Source organism: Rhinopithecus roxellana, chromosome 3 (genome assembly GCF_007565055.1).
Source record: "Rhinopithecus roxellana isolate Shanxi Qingling chromosome 3, ASM756505v1, whole genome shotgun sequence".
Lineage (NCBI taxonomy): Eukaryota > Metazoa > Chordata > Mammalia > Primates > Cercopithecidae > Rhinopithecus > Rhinopithecus roxellana.
In genome coordinates, this window is record NC_044551.1 from 84739540 (window position 1) to 84760263 (window position 20724).

At 41.6% G+C, this 20724-nt stretch overlaps 1 protein-coding gene across 1 annotated transcript in view; it reads right to left on the reverse strand.

Moving 5' to 3' along the window:
• Positions 1-20273, reverse strand: part of ZFR (zinc finger RNA binding protein) — a 90960-nt gene extending 70687 nt beyond the window's left edge. Inside the window, exons 1-2 of the mRNA XM_010378011.2 lie at positions 20155-20273; positions 19762-19861 (exon numbers count right to left, since the gene is read on the reverse strand). Coding sequence (XP_010376313.1) covers positions 19762-19861; positions 20155-20191 — 137 coding nt within the window. The 5' untranslated portion in view covers positions 20192-20273. The remainder of the gene's footprint in view (positions 1-19761; positions 19862-20154) is intronic.
• Positions 20274-20724: the final 451 nt, after the last annotated feature.

Consider the following 20724-nt stretch of genomic DNA (forward strand, 5'->3'; position numbering starts at 1 on the left):
AATTTTTGTATTTTTAGTAGAGACAGGTTTCACCACGTTGGCCAGGCTGGTCTCAAATTCCTGACCTCAGGTGATCCACCCGCCTCGGCTTCCCAAAGTGCTGGGATTACAGGCGTGAGCCACTGCGCCAAGCCTACTTCTAATATAGTAAATATCAATATAACCCAAACAAACAAAAACTCTGGGGTTCTGAATAATTAGAACTGCTATAGGAATCCTGAAACTCAAAAGTTTGAGAATCTTCATTCCATGATGCAGACCATTAACTTGGAGTCTATAATGGTTATTCACCATTCATTTTCTCGGTCTCTATTTATTATCCCTTTACACAAAAAGTTTCTATCGTGCAACAGGAAAATGAAATTGCTTAATTGATTGATAAAAACTACTGATTACAGCAAAGTAAGGTTTATAATTAATAGAAACCTAGCAGAAAATTATTTAATCTAAACCCAAGATATCATGAAATCACTAGTAAGTGGCAGAGCAAAAGCCAGAACCTAAGCAGTGTGGCCCCAGTGTGTATGTGCTCTTATCCATCACATCCACTCTCCACAACACTTGTTTTCTTAAACAGTTTAAAACATGGTGACAAGTTCAACATATAAATCAATGTAGTACCCATTAATAAAATGAAGGACAAAACCCAAGTATCATCTCAATAGCATTTGACAAGAGTCAACATCCTTTCACAATTAAAAACAAACAAACAAAAAAAACTTCAACCAACTAGGAATTGAAGGAAATAACCTCAATATAATAAAAACTATGAAAAGCCCATAGCTAACCTCACACTCGATGACACACTGAAAGCTTTTCCTCTAAGATCAGGAAGAAGACAAAGCTGCGTGCTTTTACTGCTTCTATTCAACATAGTACTTAAGTTCCAGCCAAAGCAATAAGGCAGGAAAGATAAAAGGCATCCAAATTAGGCCAGGTGCTGGTGGCTCACGCCTGTAATTACAGCACTTTGGGAGGCCAAGGCAGGTGGATCACTTCAGTCCAGGAGTTTGAGACCAACCTGGCCAACTCAATGAAACCCCGTCTCTAATAAAAATACAATAAATTAGCCACGTATGCTGGCATGTGCCTGTAGCCCCAGCTACTTGGAAGGCTGAAGCACGAGAATTGCTTAAAAACTGAGGGGGCGGAGGTTGCAGTGAGCTGAGATTGTGCCACTGCACTCCAGCTTGGACAACAAAGAAACACTCTTTCAAAAAAAAAAAAAAAGGGGCATCCTAATTGAAAAGATCAAGCCATTTGTTCACAGACGACATCATTTTATACATGAACAACACTAAACACTCCACAAAAAACTGTTAGAACTAATAAATAAGCAAAGTTATAGGATACAAAAATCAGTTGCATTCCTATACGTTAACAATAAACAGACAATTAAGAAAACAATTCCACTTACAATAGCATCAAAAAGAATAAAAAACTTGGGCCAGGCACTGTGGCTGGCTCACGCCTGTAACCCTAGCACTTTCGGAGGCTACGGTGGGAGGACAATATAGTGAGACCTCATCTGTACAAAAAATACAAAAAAAAATTAGTAGGGCATGGTGACATGTGCATGTAGTCCCAGCTACTTGGGTGGTTGAGATGGGAGGACTTGAGCCCAGGAGGTCAGGGCTGCAGGTGGCCATAATCATGCCAGTCTGGGCAACACAGCAAGACTCTGTCTCCAAAAAAAAAAAAAAAAAAAAACAAGGAAAAGAAAAACGAAAAAACAAAACAAAACAAAAAATCTTATGAATAAACCTAGCCAAGGAGTTGAAAAATGTGTATATTAAAAACTACAAAACACTGCTGAAAGATTTAAAGACACAAATAAATGGAAAGACATCCCATGTTTATGGATTAGAAGGCAAACTACTGTTAAGATGTTAATACTACCCAAAGTGATCTAAAGATTCAATGCAATTCCTATAAAAATCCCAGTGATTTTTTTTTTTTTTTGCCAGAAAAGAAATCTATCCTAAAATTCCTGCAGAATCTCAGGAGACCCCTAATAGCCAAAACAACCTTAAAATATTAGAACAAAGTTGGAAGTCTCACACTTCCAACTTTGGAAGTGTTTAGCAATGCTAATTTCAAACTATAATAATCAAAACAGTGTGGTACTGGCATACAGACATATAGACCAATGAAATACAACAGAAGACCCAGATATACAGCCTTGCATATACAGTCAAATAATTTTTGACAAGGATGCCAAGACCATTCAATGGGCTGTCTTCTCAACAAATGGTGTTAGGAAAACTGGATATCCACATGAAAAGGAAAAAAGCTGGAGCTTCACCTCACAAAATACACAAAAATTAACTCAAAATGGATGAAAGATCTAAATGTAACAGCTAAAACTATACAACTCTTAGTAGAAAACACAGGGGAAAAAGCTTCATGACATTAAATTTGGCAGTGATTTATTGGATGTGACACCAAAAGCACAGGTAAAAAATTAAAAATAGACAAATGAAACTACATCAAAATTAAAAACCTCTGTGTGGCCAAGTGCAGTGGCTCATACCTATAATCCCAGCACTGTGGGAGGCCGAGGTGGGCAGATCACCTGAAGTCAGGAGTTCGAGACCAGTCTGGACAACATGGTGAAACCCTGTCTCCACTAAAAATACAAAAATTAGCCAGGCATGGTGGCACATGCCTGTAGTCCCAGCTACTCAGGGTGCTGAGGCAGGAGAATCGCTCGAACCCAGGAGGCAAAGGTTGCAGTGAGCCAAGATCATGCCACTGCACTCCAGCCTGGGCGACAGAGTGAGATTCTGTCTCAAAAAAAAAGAAATTAGCCTAGCATGTAGGTACATGCCTATAGTCCCAGCTACTCAAGAGGCTGAGACAGGAGGATCACTTGAGCCTAGAAGGAGTTCAAGACTTCAGTGAGCTGTGACTGTACCACTACACTTCAACCTGAGTGAAGAGGGAGACTCTGTCTCAAAACAAACAATTACAGTATGTTTAGCAGTTGGTTGACTTACATAATCCTACAAATATCTTTTATGAGGCAGTAACAAGAGAAGTCACAGAGCAGCACCAGTCTGCCTACCACACTCTAAGTAGTACAAAAGCAGAGATTCCCAGCAGATGTTGGTGTTAGTTCTCAGGGAGAATGCACAGTGCATAAGTGACCTGAGGGAGGCCCCAATTCTGTTGTCTGCAGCTGCAATATCCCTTATCCAAGGCTCCAATCTCTCAGCTTGTACAGCAAGCTACCGTACATATATCACTTTCCGTCTCAGTAGAGACATGGAAGAATTGGGAAGCAACAGTTCAGAACTTTGGGGCTCCCAAACGAACCACCACAGTAAGTGAATTAGAAAAAAGTCTTCTTCCATCTTTTTTTTTTTTTTAGACGAAGTCGTGCTCTGTCACCCAGGCTGGAGTCTGGGCGTGATCTCAGCTCACTGCAAGCTCCACCTCCCGGGTTCACGCCATTCTCCTGCCTCAGCCTCCTGAGTAGCTGGGACCCCCCCACCATGCCCAGCTAATTTTTTTTTTGTATTTTTAGTAGACATGGGGTTTCACCGTGTTAGCCAGGACTGTCTCCATCTCCTGACCTCGTGATCCGCCCGCTTCGGCCTCCCAAAGTGCTGGGATTACAGGCTTGAGCCATTGCGCTCTTCTTCCGTCTTTAAGGGAGAACTGTAAGGAAACTTTTTCCTAGCTCAGTCTTGGCTCTGGGTAAAGAACAGAAAAGACTTTCCTGACAGTTCTTAGGCACAAGACACGGTAAAACCCTGTCTCTACTAAAAAATACAAAAATTAGCCAGGCATGGGCAAAGAAGAGAAAAGACTTTCCTGACAGTTCTTAGGTACAAGACAGTCTTCCCCTAGGTTTGGGCTCTAGAATTTACATTATCTGACCAGGCAAATTCCCAACCAAGAAGTTAGTTTAATTCAGACTGACTATCTGTTATCTGAAATGCATGGGACCAGACGTTTCCGATTTTGGAATATTTGCATTACACTTACCCACTGAGCAAGTCTAACCCGAAAATACTCAACCTGTGTAACTCTAGGCTAACAGTGCTTCCAGGTGGCACAAAATACATATTCTTCTGTAAATGCTGCAAATAGTATCCCAACAAACAGGAAACCTCAATCAAAAAAATCCTAAGAGGCCGGGCGCAGTAGCTCATTATTGTAACCCTGGCATTTTGGGAGGTCAAAGGGGGAGAATTGCTTGAGGCCAGGAGTTTGACACTAGGCTAGTCAATAAAGGGAGGCCCTGCCTTTAAAAAAAAATTTTTTTTTGGTCTTAATTAGCCAGGTATGGTGGGTCCTGAAGGCTGACGCAGGAGGACTGCTTGAGCCCAGGAGGTTGAGGCTGCTGTGAGCCACGACTGCACCACTGCAATCATGGGTGGTGTAGCCTGGGTGATGCTGACTGGGATGTAGCCTGGGTGATAGAATGAGACCCTATTTCAAAAAAAAGAAAAAAAATCACAATAAAACCCAAGGGAAATACACTACTATAAGCAAAAATTTACAGAATTAAAAAAAAAATTTTAAGACCATAGGCATTAGAATTATTGGATACAAAGTGTAAGCACACTTGAAGTATAAGAGATTGTCAAAACTCAGACTAAGGAACAAGATGGATGGGTCAAAAACAACCAAATGAACTTCTAAAACTAAATCAACTGACAAATTATAGTCAGGAACTCAGAAAGGTTATTGCATAACTAATTAGACATGGCTGGCAATAAACTGGTGAATGAGAAAATTATCTGTAAAAATTATCCAGAATGCACACAGAGAGAAAAAGAGATGAAAAATACTGAAGAGGTTAAAATACTTGCAAGATAAAATAAAGAGTGGTAACTTACATCTAATTGGAATCACAAATGGAGAGAAAGACTATGAGAGAATATAGAAACAGAATGTCAGAGATTCCCTAAAATTAATGAAAGATAATGATGTTCAGATTCAGGAGCCCCAAGAAACCCTAGCAAACGAGAATTCACACTAAGATATATCTAAATGAAACCATAAACATGAAAGATAAAGACAAACTCTTATAAGCAGCCAGAGGGAAAAAATTGCCTACAGAGATTAAGTGATGACTACTCAAGGAGGGAGAATCAAAGATATTTTAAGATTAAGAAAAAAAATCTCAGGCTGGTTGTGGTGTCTCACACCTGTAATCCCAGCACTTTGGGAGGCTATTGCACGCAGATCTCTTGAGTCCAGGAAGTTTGAGACCAGCCTGGGCATCACAGTGAAACTCTCTCTACTAAAAAATACAAAAATTAGCCAGGCATGGTGGCTTGCCTATCATCCTAGCTACTCAGGGGGCTGAGGTGGGAGAATTGCTTGAGTCTAGGAGGTTGAAGTTGCAGTGAGCTGAAATTGCACCATTGTACTCCAGGCTGGGAAACACAGTGAGACTTTGTCTCAAAAAAAGATAAAAAGAGAAAAACCTGTTTTTTAGACCCACGCTAATGGAAATTCTCAAAGATGTAATTAAGAATAAAAATGATTTCAGAATGAATGAATGTTGAGCAAAAAGAGTGGTAAATATGAAGGTAAACTTAAAATAATCACTGACTATTTAAAACAAATAATTGTGTCCAACAGTAATTGGTCATGGGGTTAAAAAAACATCTGAGCTATCATATAACAAGAGCACAAAATCAGGAGGACTGATCGAGTTTAAAGCATTTTAAGTCTATTGGTTAGGGGAATAAAACTAATGACTAACTTTAAGTGACATAGTCATGTTAAATTTCTAGAGGAACCACTACCAGGCAGAAACAGAATATTGTATTTCTGCAGTTATAAAGAATGAAGTGGGAAAAATCTGAAGAAAACATAGACAGCTTCTGTTATTCACATTAGATGTGCTTTTCGTACCTTAGAAAACATACTGTGTGTGTGCATGTTTCAATTTTGGGTAAAACAGCAAAGTAACTGATAGATAAAACATTTCTTTCTCTTTCATGGCACACAAAACACGATCTGACCTTCCCTTCAGTCCAAGTTTAATTCTCAACAGTGTTGGACTTTTCTAGGTCAAACCGTGGCATTTTATGTACCTATGAAATTACTGACATTTGTATGTCTTTAAATTTGGTGTACCATTGAAAAAAAAAAAAAGACAAACTTCCTCACAGAATCACCCCAAAGACAAAGCAATTTTAATTATTCCTTTTTTTGTTTGTTTTTTTAATGCAACAGGGTTTACTGTTACCCAGTAACTGCAGTGGCAAGATCATGGCTCACTGCAGACTGGACTCAGGTGATCTTCCCACCTCAATCTCCCGAGTAGCAGCTGGGACTACACATGTGTGCCACCATGCCCAGCTATTTTTTTTTTTTTTTTTTTTTTTGGACACAGGGTCTCACTTTGTCACTCGGGCTGGAGTGCAGTGGTATAAAAGTGGCTCACTGCAGCCTCAACCTCCCAGGTTCAAGCGATCCACCCACCTCAACCTCCTGAGTAGCTGGGACCACAGGCACCTGCCATCAAACCCGGGTAATTTTTTGTAGAGATGGGGGTCTCGCTATGTTGAGCTGGGGATGTTGAGAGTGCAGTGAGCTGTGATTGCGCCACTGCAAGTTTGTGCATCAAAGTTGAGCAGTTAGTTCTATTTAGAGAACACGGTTCATGTATCTTTCAGGGCAATACAGAATAAAAATTTGGGTTTACTATAATGTAGGTGATAGCTCACTAAATGTGAGGTGATGGCTCATTGTGGTTTTGATTTGCATTTCTCTGATAATTAGTGATGTTGAGTGTCTTTTCATATGCCTCTTGGTAATCTGTATGTCGTTTTTGGTAAAGTTTCTATTTAAGTATTTTGCCAATTTTTAAATTGGGTTATTTGACTTTTGTGGAGTTTTAAGAGTTCTTTGTATATTGCTGGTCTCAAACTCCTGAGCTCAAGTAATCCTCTCCCTTCAGTCTCCCAAAGTGTTGGGATTACAGGTGTGAGCCACAGCACCTGGCTATTCCTTATTCTTGATATTGTAATGTCATGCTCCCATTATCTTTACAATGTTATTATAATAATAATTTTATTACCATAGAATTTTAGAAGAAATTTAAATTTAGGCTCCATTTCTTCTTTTTATTTTTTATTTTTTCACTCTGTTGCCCAGGAAGGAGTGCAGTGGTGCAATCACAGCTCATTGCACCCTCAACATCCCCAGCTCAAGCTCAAGTGGTCCTCCTAACTCAGCCTTCTAAGTAGCTGGGACCACAGGCGCACTCCACCATGCCTGGCTAATTTTTTTTTTTTTTTTTTTTTTTTGTAGAGATGAGGTCTCGCTAAGCTGCCCAGGCTGGTCTCAAACTCCTGAGCTTCAAGTAATCTTCTCATCTCAGCCTCCCAAAGTCCTGGGATTACAGATATGAACCACTGTGCCCCGTCACTTGCTTTCTTCTTAAAAACTAGAATAAGATAGCTTATCCTACAATTCCTACCAACTCACGAGAATGGCAGACCACAGGAGAGTGAGGTGGTTAAATGTCGTATGAAAGTTCTTAATTTTCTTGTAATCTTTAACTCACCAGGAAAGACAGCTATCACCATTTCCCATCTGCGTCTACTGGATCTTTCAAGTTATTTTAATTACAGTCATTTAACAAATAATTTCCATTAAAATAAAGGAGAATGAGGCCGGGCGCGGTGGCTCAAGCCTGTAATCCCAGCACTTTGGGAGGCCGAGACGGGCGGATCACGAGGTCAGGAGATCGAGACCATCCTGGCTAACACGGTGAAACCCCGTCTCTACTAAAAAATACAAAAAACTAGCCGGGCGAGGTGGCGGGCGCCTATAGTCCCAGCTACTCGGGAGGCTGAGGCAGGAGAATGGCGTAAACCCGGGAAGCGGAGCTTGCAGTGAGCTGAGATCTGGCCACTGCACTCCAGCCCAGGAGACAGAGCGAGACTCTGTCTCAAAAAAAAGGATAATGAAAAAGAACTATTAGAAACTTTTATAAAGAAGAATTACAGTAGTTAAAAAATTATAGTAAGCCCAAATTTTTATTCCATATTGCCCTGATTTCAAAGGTATATGGACCATGTTCTCTAAACACAGCTAACTGTTCAATTTTGATGCACAAACTTGGAACACACCCATCTCACAAATGCTGACTCCAGATTTGAAATGTATCTCTAACATGTTCTATTCTAGTTCATAATTACCTATGGTTCTTCTTCCTGCACTTGCAGGGTCAAAATACAATCCATAAAATTTTTTTCTGAAATGTCTGATGGCTCATATTTTGTTAAAGAGATGGCCATCTTCTTTACTCCATAACTGCAAAACATTTTCAATTTTAGATTTGGAATGTTTAATCTAATAACTCATTTCTACACCAACTACTTTTTTCCAATCACTTTTGTATAAAGCATCTGTTTTCACCACTTGTCCACTAATGAACCGTATCAAGTATATTTTAGTCCACAAACTTCACAAAAGATGAAAGAATTCACGAGGCATGGTGGTTCAGGCCTGTAATCCCAGCACTTCAGGAGGCCAAGGCAGGCGGACTGCTTAAATCCAAGAGCTTGAGACCAACCTGGGCAACACGGCAAAAACCCCATCTCTACAAAAATAAGCTGGGCATGGTGGCATATGCCTGGAGACTGAGAAGGGAGGATCACTTGCGCCTGGGAGGCAGACGTTTGCAGTGAGCCAAGATTGTGCCACTGCACTCCAGCGTGGGCTAGAGTTTGAGACCCTTGTCTCAAAACAACAACAAAAAGATGAAAGAATTCTGCCAAGTATCTGCTTAGCAAAATACGATGTTCTGGTTCTCGTCACAATTATATTACATAGCGAAGTCCCTTCTAGTGAATGACGAACTGAATGAGAATGGTATATTTCTTTTTTATTCCTTAGAAATATATTATGTATTGACTGAGTTTGAAAAATTCATGTAGGACATTATCAGCTAAAGACTTGCAGACTGAGATTTTTTGCTTACACAATTTCAACATTATCATTAGTCTAGAGTGGTGCTTTTTGTATTCATCTTATGATATATCTGATTAACTGGGAAACATTTTCCTGTGTCAACTTTCTTTTCCTTTGCTGGTATGGGCAGAGAATGAACAATTCTGCATTCTCAACTGTGTTGAAGGAAAACTAAAAGCCAACTATGAAATTAGTGTCTCTACTTTCTTCTTAGCTTCTTGAAAGAAGATATGATACTTGAGCAATGCAGTATCATCCAGTTATTTCACTACTGTACCACCCTTGTAGGTGATTCCAACATTCTTTCATTTTCCAATTATATTTGTCTTTAACATAGTTGGGAATACGTGATAGAGGAAATAATTCATAGAACGATAAAACAGCAAAATGTTTAAGATCCCATGATGTAAATCTTGCTAGATAGGATGAATTTTATTCCATTTTGAAAAAGAAGGGGAATGTTTTCTTTGCTCTTTGGAAGGCCTCTAAGAAAGAATAAAGGTCATGGAATGTCAATCCTTGTAACTAGAACTACTCAAAAAAGAAACTATTGATTGGGTACAATAAACCCTGACGGATACCATAAATTAATTAAAATGAAGTGCTCTATAACTTTCCTTCTTTCTTTTTTTTTTTTTTTTTTTGAGACGGAGTCTCGCTCTGTCACCCAAGCTGGAGTGCAGTGGCCAGATCTCAGCTCACTGCAAGCTCCGCCTCCCGGGTTCACGCCATTCTCCTGCCTCAGCCTCCCGAGTAGCTGGGACTACAGGCGCCCGCCACCTCGCCCGGCTAGTTTTTTGTATTTTTTTAGTAGAGATGGGGTTTCACCGTGTTAGCCAGGATGGTCTCGATCTCCTGACCTTGTGATCCGCCCGCCTCGGCCTCCCAAAGTGCTGGGATTACAGGCTTGAGCCACCGCGCCCGGCCCCTTCTTTCTTTTTTAAAGATAGGATTTCACTCTGTCACCCAGGCTGGAGTGCAGTGGCTTGATCAAGGCTCACTGCAGCCTCGACCTCCCCAGGCTCCAGTGATCCTCCGCCTCAGCCTCTCGAGTAGCAGGGACCACAAGCGTATACCATGATAAGGGGCTAACTTTTGTAGAGGCGGGTGGATTGCTTGAGGTCAGGCTGGTCTTGAATTCCTGGGCTCAAGCAATCCACCCACATCAGCCTCTCAAAATGCTGGGATTACAGGCATGAACCACCACATCCAACCTCTGTAACTTTTTATACTCACGAAAAACAAATCCTTCATCATTTCTCAAAAGTATTAACATTTCTTCAAGGAAAGGTATGAATATTCACACTGAGTGAGATGGGAAAAAAGTTAATCTGTCAATTTAGTTTTTACTGTCAAGATTTTAAAAGCTTACTACGAATATTTTCAGACGTGTGAATTTCATAAATGTGGGTGAAGCACTACAGACTTCTAATTATAAAACTAGGATAACCAGATATTCTGATAGTAACTTAAACACAAGAGTGTTATCATTAAATTTACATTTCATAGAGACCATTATGCTTATAGCATAAAACGGTTTGGGAATGGGCAGGATTAGCGAAGTAAGAGAAGCTATAAAGCCACTTTCATAAATCACAGCACTCTTTGCTTTCATCTACATGGTTATTGTTTAAACAGTTTTATTGTTTTTCCCTATATGGTTACTGTTTAAACAGTGTTATTGTTTTTCCCATAAAAAAGTGTCATAATTCTTCAAATATATTTTCAAAGACATGCCTTGCCCATTTAATGCTGACTACCATACTAGTAGTGTATTTTATACTATAGCTTTTCCCAGAAATATGAATTCCAAAAATTTATTTTCATCTGATTGATTTCAACCACAGTGCTTCCCAATATTTTAAGCCCATGTGACCTCTGGAATTCTTAAGTATTTATGTGAACACTAAACTACAAACTTATTTTAAGCAAAATGTTATGCTATTTTTTCTGTAGCTTCAAGTGATCAGATTCTAGTTTCCCTATAAAGGCTACTCACTAAAATTACACCAGTAATTTGGTAACTGTACTAAATCCCTATTCCAGCATCTCTAAAGCTGACGACCACGCTATCATCTTTTGGTTTTCATGACCCTAAATTTTCCTGGCTCTCTGTTCACCAAGTATTTATTTCTTTCCCTGGTCCCACCTTAAAGCTGGTAACCACAGTTGTATTTTTTTTTTTTTGAGATGGAGTCTCGCTCTGTCGCCCAGGCTGGAGTGCAGTGGTGTGATCTCGGTTCACTGCAAGCTCCACCTCCCCGGTTCACACCATTCTCCTGCCTCAGCCTCCCAAGTAGCTGGGACTACAGGAGCCCACCACCACACCCGGCTAAGTTTTTTTTTGTATTTTTAGTAGAGATGTGGTTTCACCGTGTTAGCCAGGATGGTATCGATCTTCTGACCTCGTGATCTGCCTGCCTCAGCCTCCCAAAGTGCTGGTATTACAGGCGTGAACCACTGTGCCAGTCCCCACAGTTGTATTATTTTTCTATAAATAATTCAAAACATGTCTACTGAATGCTTGATATACACCAGGCACTGTACTTTCTCTGGTGTCATCCATATTCACCAGCCACCTACTGAATAATGGTGGGGATATAATATATGCCAGATACTGTTCTGAACACTTCACAAATAATGTTTTCTTCTCTTCTTTCTTTTATTAATAATAGAGACAGAGTCTCACTTTGCTGTTCACACTAGTCTCAAACTCCTGGGATTAAAATTCTCCCGCCTAGACCAACCAAAGTGCTAGGGTTACAGGTGTGAGTCACTGCCAGGTCCACTTTACAAATAATACTGAATCCTCAAAACAATACAATGGAGAATGTAAAAACCTGCTGGGATACTGATAATGTTCCGTTTTTGTTTTTAAGTGCAAGTTACACAGGTACATTGGGTTTATGACATTTCATTGAACTCTTACATGTGCAGTTTTCCTATGAGGCAAAGAAAATTTATTATCTTCAATTCATAGATAAAAAAACTAACAAGAGACTGTTTGCCCAAGGTCACATGGCAGGCAATAGGAGGAGCCAGATTCAGCTTAGGTAGTCTGACTTCAGAGCCAAACCAGTCTCTATTATATCATGCAATCCAGATATTTGTCTTGGCTCAATACTTTTCCTTTGTCTAAAACAACATTCCCTTGATTTTCAGAATGAAAGAACACGAAGTCTACCTCAAACTCCATAGTCAAAATCCTCCAATTTCCCATTTTAGTATTTCATTAAAACTTTATTATAATGGCATAGTTATTTGTAGATGCATCTGTCTCCACCCTCATACCCCAGAAGTGTAAACTCCCTGAGAGCAGGGACTATGCATATTGTAGATGCTCATAAAATACTAAATAAGTGAATTACTCCCTACAAATGCACTTTAATATACAAGACTAATATTCAAACAAAACAAAAAGGCCCAAAGTTTATTTCATTCATTTTACCTCTGTATGAATAAAAGCTGTACTGTACATGGCTTTCATGAAATACTAAGAAATGATACACTCAGAACAATCACTCTAATCCTGTATTCTAACAGAGTGGTGTCATGGACAATTAATAGACGAGTACCTTTAATAAGCAGACTAAAGATCCATCCAAATAATTCTAACATACTTCATCAATTACAACATTTATAAGCCTGAATGGTCTTTTGATTAACCTGATGATCTATGTCTCTGAGTAATAATGCAGCTGATTTTTTTTTTAACATACACATCTATTTAAATAGATATATATTAGATATATATTCTAATCCAACTACCTATATAAGCATGTCTATCTCTGGGATGCCTATTTTAATTCAATGATCTATTTGTCTATCCCTGTACCAATATCACATTTTTCTACTAATAATATTTTGGTATCTGATATTATAAGTCCTTCCTTATTTTTGCAAGACCTTCATGATATTTTTAGCTGATCACTCTCCTCACTATATACATTAAAATCCCTTTATCAAGTTATAGCAAAAATCCTATGAGATTTTTATTGGAGTAACACTAAATATACACAGATTAGGAGATAGTAATTTGATGGCATTGGTTTTTCACTCATGAACACTGTCCATCTTTGTCATCTTTTATGACTTTTTTATCCTACTGCATTTTCTCCTCAAAGTGTTTTGAATATGTCATTTGTTTTATTCCTGCTTACTGAATAGGTTTGGTGGCTATACATAAACAGGACTTACTTGAAATTTAATAATCTAATTCAATATTGATGAAACAAGAATGCCACTGACTTTACCTGATTCTTTCTTTCTTTTTTCTTTTTGAGATGGAGTTTTGCTCTTGTTGCCCAGGCTGGAGTGCAATAGTGCGATCTTGGCTCTCAAGCGATTCTCCTGCCTCAGCCTCCTCCTGCCTCAGCCTCCCGAGTAGCTGGGATTACAGGCATGCACCACCACGCCTGCCTAAGTTTGTGGTTTTAGTAGAAACAGGGTTTCTCCATGTTGGTCAGGCTGGTCTTGAACTCCCGACCTCCGGTGATCCGCCCACCTCGGCCTCCCAAAGTGCTGGGATTACAGGAGTGATCCACCGCGCCTGACCTTTGCCTAATCTTAGATCCAGAAAATTTGCTGTACTCTTATCAGTTCTCACATTTTTGCCTGACAAGTGTAATAATCATGTTACCTGTAAATAGAAACTTTTCTTCTTTTTCTATTAGTAATGAGGACTCCAAATGTTTCACTTTTTTTTTTTTTTTGAGACGGAGTCTCGCTCTATCGCCCAGGCTGGAGTGCAGTGGCGTGATCTCAGCTCACTGCAAGCTCCGCCTCCTGGGTTCATGCCATTCTCCCGCCTCAGCCTCCCCAGTAGCTGGGACTACAGGCGCCCACCACGACACCTGGCTAATTTTTTTTGTATTTTTAGTAGAGATGGGTTTTCACCGTGTTAGCCAGGATGGTCTCAATCTCCTGACCTTGTGATCTACCCACCTCGCCTCCCAAAGTGCTGGGATTACAGGGATGAGCCACCATGCCCGGCCCAAATGTTTTACTTTTAAAACATTTTACTGTGAGATTATGAAACTCTCTATATAAATGTATGATACATATTAACCAAGGAATCCTTCTAAAACCCTTAAAATATTATTACTTAAATATCTACCAGAAACAGTATTGGTAGCAATGCCTACTGATAATCAGGCACTAGGCTAGAAAATTTTATATTTAAACTTACGTCAAGTTAGGTGAGGAAACCAAGTCTTAGAGAAGTTGAAGGTGCCTGAAGGGATGGAGCTGGGGATTCAAACTATCTAGGTCCAAAGTTATGTCCTTTTGTTCATAATGTACTATAAGGCAGTTTACAAAAGCATACTCAAGCAGATACCTATTCTATACATGGATATTCTGGCTCACCCTACTCTATTAAGAGTAACAGCCATTATATCATCAGTGTAATAGTAACAATCCTTTTGGAAAGAAAATTATCTTATTTCTAGCTTATCCATGCAGTATCCATCCTAAGGTCTCTGATTCAACAATGGAAGGATTGATGTTATTAGCCGTTGCAGTATTTCTCTTTTTTGTAAAGCCAGTAAATTTCCATCACCAAGGTTGGTTTCAAAAACCTGTTCACCTGGTTTTTTTACTTTCTCAGTGTTTAATCCTTTTCTGCCTTACTAATGTCACTTTTACTCTTTCCTAAATTCAAGACACAATATTCTTAACACTACATTCAAATAAAAAGTAAAAAAGAAAAAGGAAAAAAGGAAAACTCATTAGCTTATCAGCCTATCCAAGCTACTGTTAGCATACCCAAGTTATCACATCCTTTAGGAATAGAAGTCCCTAAGACATCTCAAAATCATTAGATGAGATGCCTTCTTTTGACTGGCAAATGGTTAAGGTCCAGCAATAGTCAAAATCTACTTACTGCTATGTCCAAGGTTTTTCTTTTTCTTTTTTTTTTTTTTTGAGACGGAGTCTGGCTCTCTGGCCCAGGCTGGAGTGAGCGGCGCCATCTTGGCTCACTGCAAGCTCCGCCCCCCGGGTTCCCGCCATTCTCCTGCCTCAGCCTCCCGAGGAGCTGGGACCACAGGCACGGCCATCGCGCCCGGCTCAGTTTTTGTATTTTTAGTAGAGACGGGGTTTCACCGTGTTAGCCAGGATGGTCTCGATCTCCTGACCTCGTGTCCGCCCACCTCGGCCTCCCAAAGTGCTGGGATTACAGGCGTGAGCCACCGCACCTGGCCAATGTCCAAGGTTTTTCTAGAGTATAAGTAAAGAAAAAGTGGCTGTTTACAACTCTCAACGAGGCTGGGCACAGTGGCTCACACCTGTTAATCCCAGCACCTTGGAAGCCCATCGCAGGAGGATCATTTGAGCTCAGGGGTTCCAAGCTGCAGTGAGCTATTATCACCACTACACTGCAGCCTAGGTGAGAGAGCAAGACCATGTCTTCAAAAAAAAAAAAAAAAAACAAAAAAAAAAAAACAAAAAAAACACCCTCAAAGAAATGGGTTAATGTCCCATTAATTGTGGGATATAATGGGATTATTTTATAATGTTTATTACATATGCTTTTATAAATGTATATGCCACAAACTCTCCTCAAAAACTGAAGAATTCCTATCAGAACTTCTCTATCATCGTCAATTAAGAAGTTGCAAAAAATGATTTTTGATCCTATGAAATTATTAGGAAGTTTTTTCTGCTGAGAATTATCTTTCCTCATATTCTTTGCTACCCTAAAGTCCTTAGAACTGTCATAATAGCTCTTTCCCCAAAATTTATTTAAAAACAAAACTAGATTTATGTAAGTACATTTCCTCAAACAAAAAAGGTACTCTACTCTAACAGGTTATCTACCTTACCAAGTTCCCTTCTGGCCATGAAGCCATCCTTACATTTTCACGTCTGAAATCTGCTTTCTCCTGGACACCCTCAAATTAATACACTATCAGGTACACATGTAAACACATAAAAATACTTAACTGGCATATTTACTTGACTTAAAAAAATACAAAACAAGGCTAGGCGCGGTGGCTCATGCCTGTAATACCAGCACTTTGAGAGGCTGAGGCAGGCAGAGCACCTGAGGTTGGGAGTTTGAAACCAGCCTGGCCAACATGGTGAAACTCTGTCTCTACTAAAAATACACAAACTAGCGAGGTGTGGTGGCGCATGCCTGTAATCCCAGCTACTCAGGAGACTGAGGCAGGAGAATCACTTGAACCTGAGAGGCAGAGGTTGCGGTGAGCCAAGATCGTGCCTGCACTCCAGCCTGGGTGACAGAGCGAGGCTCTGTCTCAAAAACAAAAACAAACCAAAAAATACAGAATAGGAAAAAAAAAATTCCATAGTTTATGGGACTTAGAACACGAAGACTGAGAAATGCTTACCACAAAATTGTCTAATGTGCATTAACACAAATGAAAAACGTGGTAACTAATCTACAAGTTACTAGTAGCCATACTTGACAAATTCACTATTACAGTTCTTTATAACATCTTCAAGAACCTGATCTGTAGTGTGCTATTATGAATTTCAAATATTAACAAGCTAAAAAGTCTAAATCTAAAATAAATTTAATCAAATACCTTACAGAGCTGTAATCAAGAAAACTAAGAGCTGGAATTACTTTTACTTTATTTTATTTTGAGATAGAGTCTGTCTCTGTCACCCAGCCAGAGTGTAATGGCTGCAATCTCGGCTCACTGCAACCTCCACCTCCTCGGTTCAAGCGTTTCTCCTGCCTCGACCTCTGGAGTAGCTGGGATTACAGGCGTCTGCCACCATACCCAGCTAACTTTCATATTTTTAGTAGTAGAGACCAGGTTTCGCCATGTTGGTCAGGATGGTCTCGTACTCCTGACCTCTGGTGATCCACCTGCCTTAGCCTCCCAATGTGCTGGGATTATGAGCGTGAGCCACCGCGCCCGGCCTCTGGAATTACATTTAGGTGTATGATGTTTACTTTATCTGTATTCAATGATAGGTGAAGCAATTCAATCACATCATTCACACATAAATACAGTCATCCCTCAATATAAGCAGGGGATTGGTTCCAGGACCGCTATGTATACAAAACTCCATACATAAAGTCCCACAGTAGGCCCTGTGGAACCTGCGAATACAAAAAGTTGGCCCTTCATGAATACTCTATTTTCTATCCAAATTTGACTGGAAAAAAAAAAAAAAATCTTCATATGTTTTCAGGCGTGAACTGTACTCAAGGTTTTCCTGAGTTTGAGATCTTTCAAATTTGAAAAAATATTAGTACAGTAGACCTCGGTCTTCCATCTCTAAAAGTTCCATTATAATTACTTCCAGCCAGGAAGAAATATTAGCTTCACCGCCATACTTTGTGCATGTGCTTTTGTTATTGTTATTTATTCATCTTCCTTGTCAAAATTCCCAGTATTATTGGGCCTGATTTCTTGCCATTAAATGCAAACGATATTTTCATGTACTATGTTTATACAGAAGGCCTTATGTACAAGAGTGCCTAAGTTTTAGCAATATAAGTAATGTCAAAAGACTAGTCTTTTCTCATTAGATGTACACTTAATCTATTTAGTAACCTGGATTGTTGTTAGTTTAAACTTTTGAGTTTCAAGGCCAAAAAAAAAAATTATTAGAAACAAATTCTGTCACCGTTCCCTACATTGGGATAAAACAATCACATATTTTATCAAAAAAGTATTATCTTTAAATCAGCATTTCCTTCCTTTGTTTTTATCTGGAGGTCTGCATTTAGGAAAAAAAATATTTCAGAAGTGCCACAAAGAACCCACCACTTTACCGTAAATATAGTAATCCAACAAATCTTATCACTCAGCCCATATTAGGAAAACAAAAAACCTGAGTAAAACAAGTAAAGTTTTAATGGTTAAATACAGTATTTTCTAGGTGGAACACTAGTACTTGCCAGCAGATTTATGGCACAGATGCTGATTAGCTATCTCTTCTCAGAAAAAGATAGTTTTTTTCTCTCCTTGAAAATTATTGGCCCTACTAAAATCTCAGAATTCACCACTATATAATTCATCCATGTAACCAAAAACCACTTGTACCCCAAAAGCTGTTGAATTTTTAAAAAGCCCTAAAAAGTTTTATCAAAGTAGCTGAAACTTTTTCAGCTATTTAATTATCAAAAATTATAAGCAAAAGATTTGCTAATACTTGAAATGCTCCAAGAGTTTGCTATAATTTGTCATCTCGGTGCTTTTTCTGGAATGCAGACCTCATGAAAAAACACTTGTAAAATGCCACACAGCATTAAACAATTAGTAAAAGCTAGTTTCACCAATATGATGCACATTTATACATTTTGACATCTCTTAATGGAGTCTCATGCAGTGTCTTAAGTGGCAGCATTTTTTTTTTAGTACTACATACAATAATGGTACCTTTTACAACAAATGGCATCTTAGGATGCCATGGACTACAGTAACTTGGTTTCTCAAAACCACAAGTTTCAGGCCAAAAAGATATAGTTTGCCCAGCATCTCATTTTACAGATGATGAAAATGAAAACCCAACTATATGATGTTCCCAACGTCATAAAATCAACAACAAAAGAGGCCAGGTGTGGTGGCTCATGCCTATAATCCTAGCACTTTGGGAGACCGAGGCAGGACTTGAGCCCAAGAGTTCCAGATATACCCTTTCTCTGTAAGAAAAATAATTTATTCAACAACAACAAAATCAAGAGCAAAAGAGACTGAACTCGGGTCTTCTGGCTCCCAATGATGCCCTTTCCATTAAACAATGTGCCTCCTGAAGAAAATCAGATGAAAAAAACTGCCTGGGTTTAACCAACATCTAACATACATAAAAAAGCACATCACGCAAGAGCCGTATGCGCTTATGGCCTGAACCAAAAGTCTCAGACTGACTCAAAAGTAACAATTTAAAAATCCAGCGTTGTGTATGTGTTTGTCTTTGATAAGATGTACAATGAACTACAGACTTCAGAAATGAGAGCTTCCCTTAAGGTAGGGATTTCATCCGGTGCATTACAATGACTCAGTACAATCTCACTTTCATCTTCTTCCCTCCCCATCATTCCCCGCAGGGGAAAGACCCCCGCAAGGAGAATGACAGGCCCACCTGGGGCCTAAACTCCACAGCTCAAACAAGGCTGTGCACTCATTTATCAGCACTAGAAACTTCGCACATCTTTTCCAGTCTAAGAACTACACAATGTACAGGTGGTTGGTATGTGAACCTCTCTCCTTGCAGGAAAAACTAAAGGAACCCGATGAACGCAGTGACACTCGGTTTGTCAGCAGGACTCGCTAGCAATGGAGCGTCTGGGGAAGAAGCCCCAGGACGGAGGAGAAGGTACCCGAGACAACGACACGTTATCTGGGCTCCGGGGGTTGAAGCACCAGGCGACGACGCAGAAAGGCGTCGCAGGAGAAGCCAGTGGACCTGCGACACGGCACTCCCCGTGAGGTTCCTTCGGCCACCCTCTCCACTCTCCAAGTGGGAAGAAGATGGGAGGTGGGGGCTGGACGCGCGGAGGCGGGGACCGGGGGGCCTGCCGGGCGGCGGTGGCGGCTCCGCTCGGCGGCCGCAGGAGGCCATTTTAGCTAAGGGGCTGCCGAAGGGCCCTGCGGCCTCCACGTCCCTACACCTCCGCCGTCTCTACCGCCCCCCTACTGGGGGCCGCGCCCCGCCGCGGGCCGGGCAAGGCGGGGCTGGGCGAGAGAGGCCGCGGGGCTGGGCCGGGCCAGGCCTACAGCGGGCCGGAGCTCTGGGCTGGCTGGGGGCGGACGCGGGGGCGTCGCGTCGACCGGATCCGGGCCGAGGGGCGAGCAAGGGGCGAGCAGGGAGAAGGCAGGGTGCCGTTACCTATATTGGGCCGCAGCCGCCGCCGCCGCCGCCCCGCTGTGGGTGAATCCAAAGTAGTTGCCGGTCGCCATTTTGGCATCTTCCCCCAGCCGGCTGGGCACTGCGGCGGGCACGGAAAGTCGGGTCCCATGGCGGGAGGAGAGACGCAGAGAAGCCGAGACGCCGAGGGAGGGCAGGGAGAGAGAGAGAGAGGCGCCGTGAGAGCAGCCCTGGCGGGGCCTGGGCCGCGGCCGCGCCGCCTCCCCCTCCCGCCTCGCACTCCCTCACTCACTCGCACGCCCGGGTGGCGGCCGCCGCCTCCTCCCCGGAGCCTGCCCCAACCCCCGCGCCTCCCCGCTGCCCGGGGCCAGGGAGGGGGCCGGGCAGAGGCCTCGCAGGCCACATTAGACTCACCATAGGTAAAAGAAACTACAGGGCATATGGGAATCATGGGCTCGGGCTGCTGCTGCTGAACTCTGAACTCTCACCCGCTGCCTCCCTCCTCGGCCCCGCTCCTCCTCAGCGGAGAACAGACCGCCGCCTCCGGCCGCTCTGCGCAGGCGCGCCCGTGCTCGGCATCCTGGGAGCTGTAGTCCCCGCCGCCTTCGCGGCTGCCCTGGGCGCGTGCTGCTGGGGCCTCGGCGGTGCGGGTGCGGGGAAGCCCGCGGGGGAAGAGGGGCCTGGCCTTCTCTGAAGTGGTGCTGACGCCGCGCGGCCGCCGGGCGACGGGGGCGCGTGTCAGGAGCGCCTCGCCCGGCCTCGGGGGAGTCGGGGAGCGTGACCAGAGAGAGTGACGTCTGTCGCCTTTTTCCTTACTTTCCACTGGTTTCCTTCACTTTTGCGTGTGCATTTATTCTGTCTCCCTGTCTTCCTCGCTCATGATTTTTTCATTGGAATTCGAGTTGGACAATTTAGGATTTTTCCTTATTTCCTGCTTTCCCGCAGCTTTTCTCCAACCTCTGAAGTGCGGAGGGAGGGAGAAGG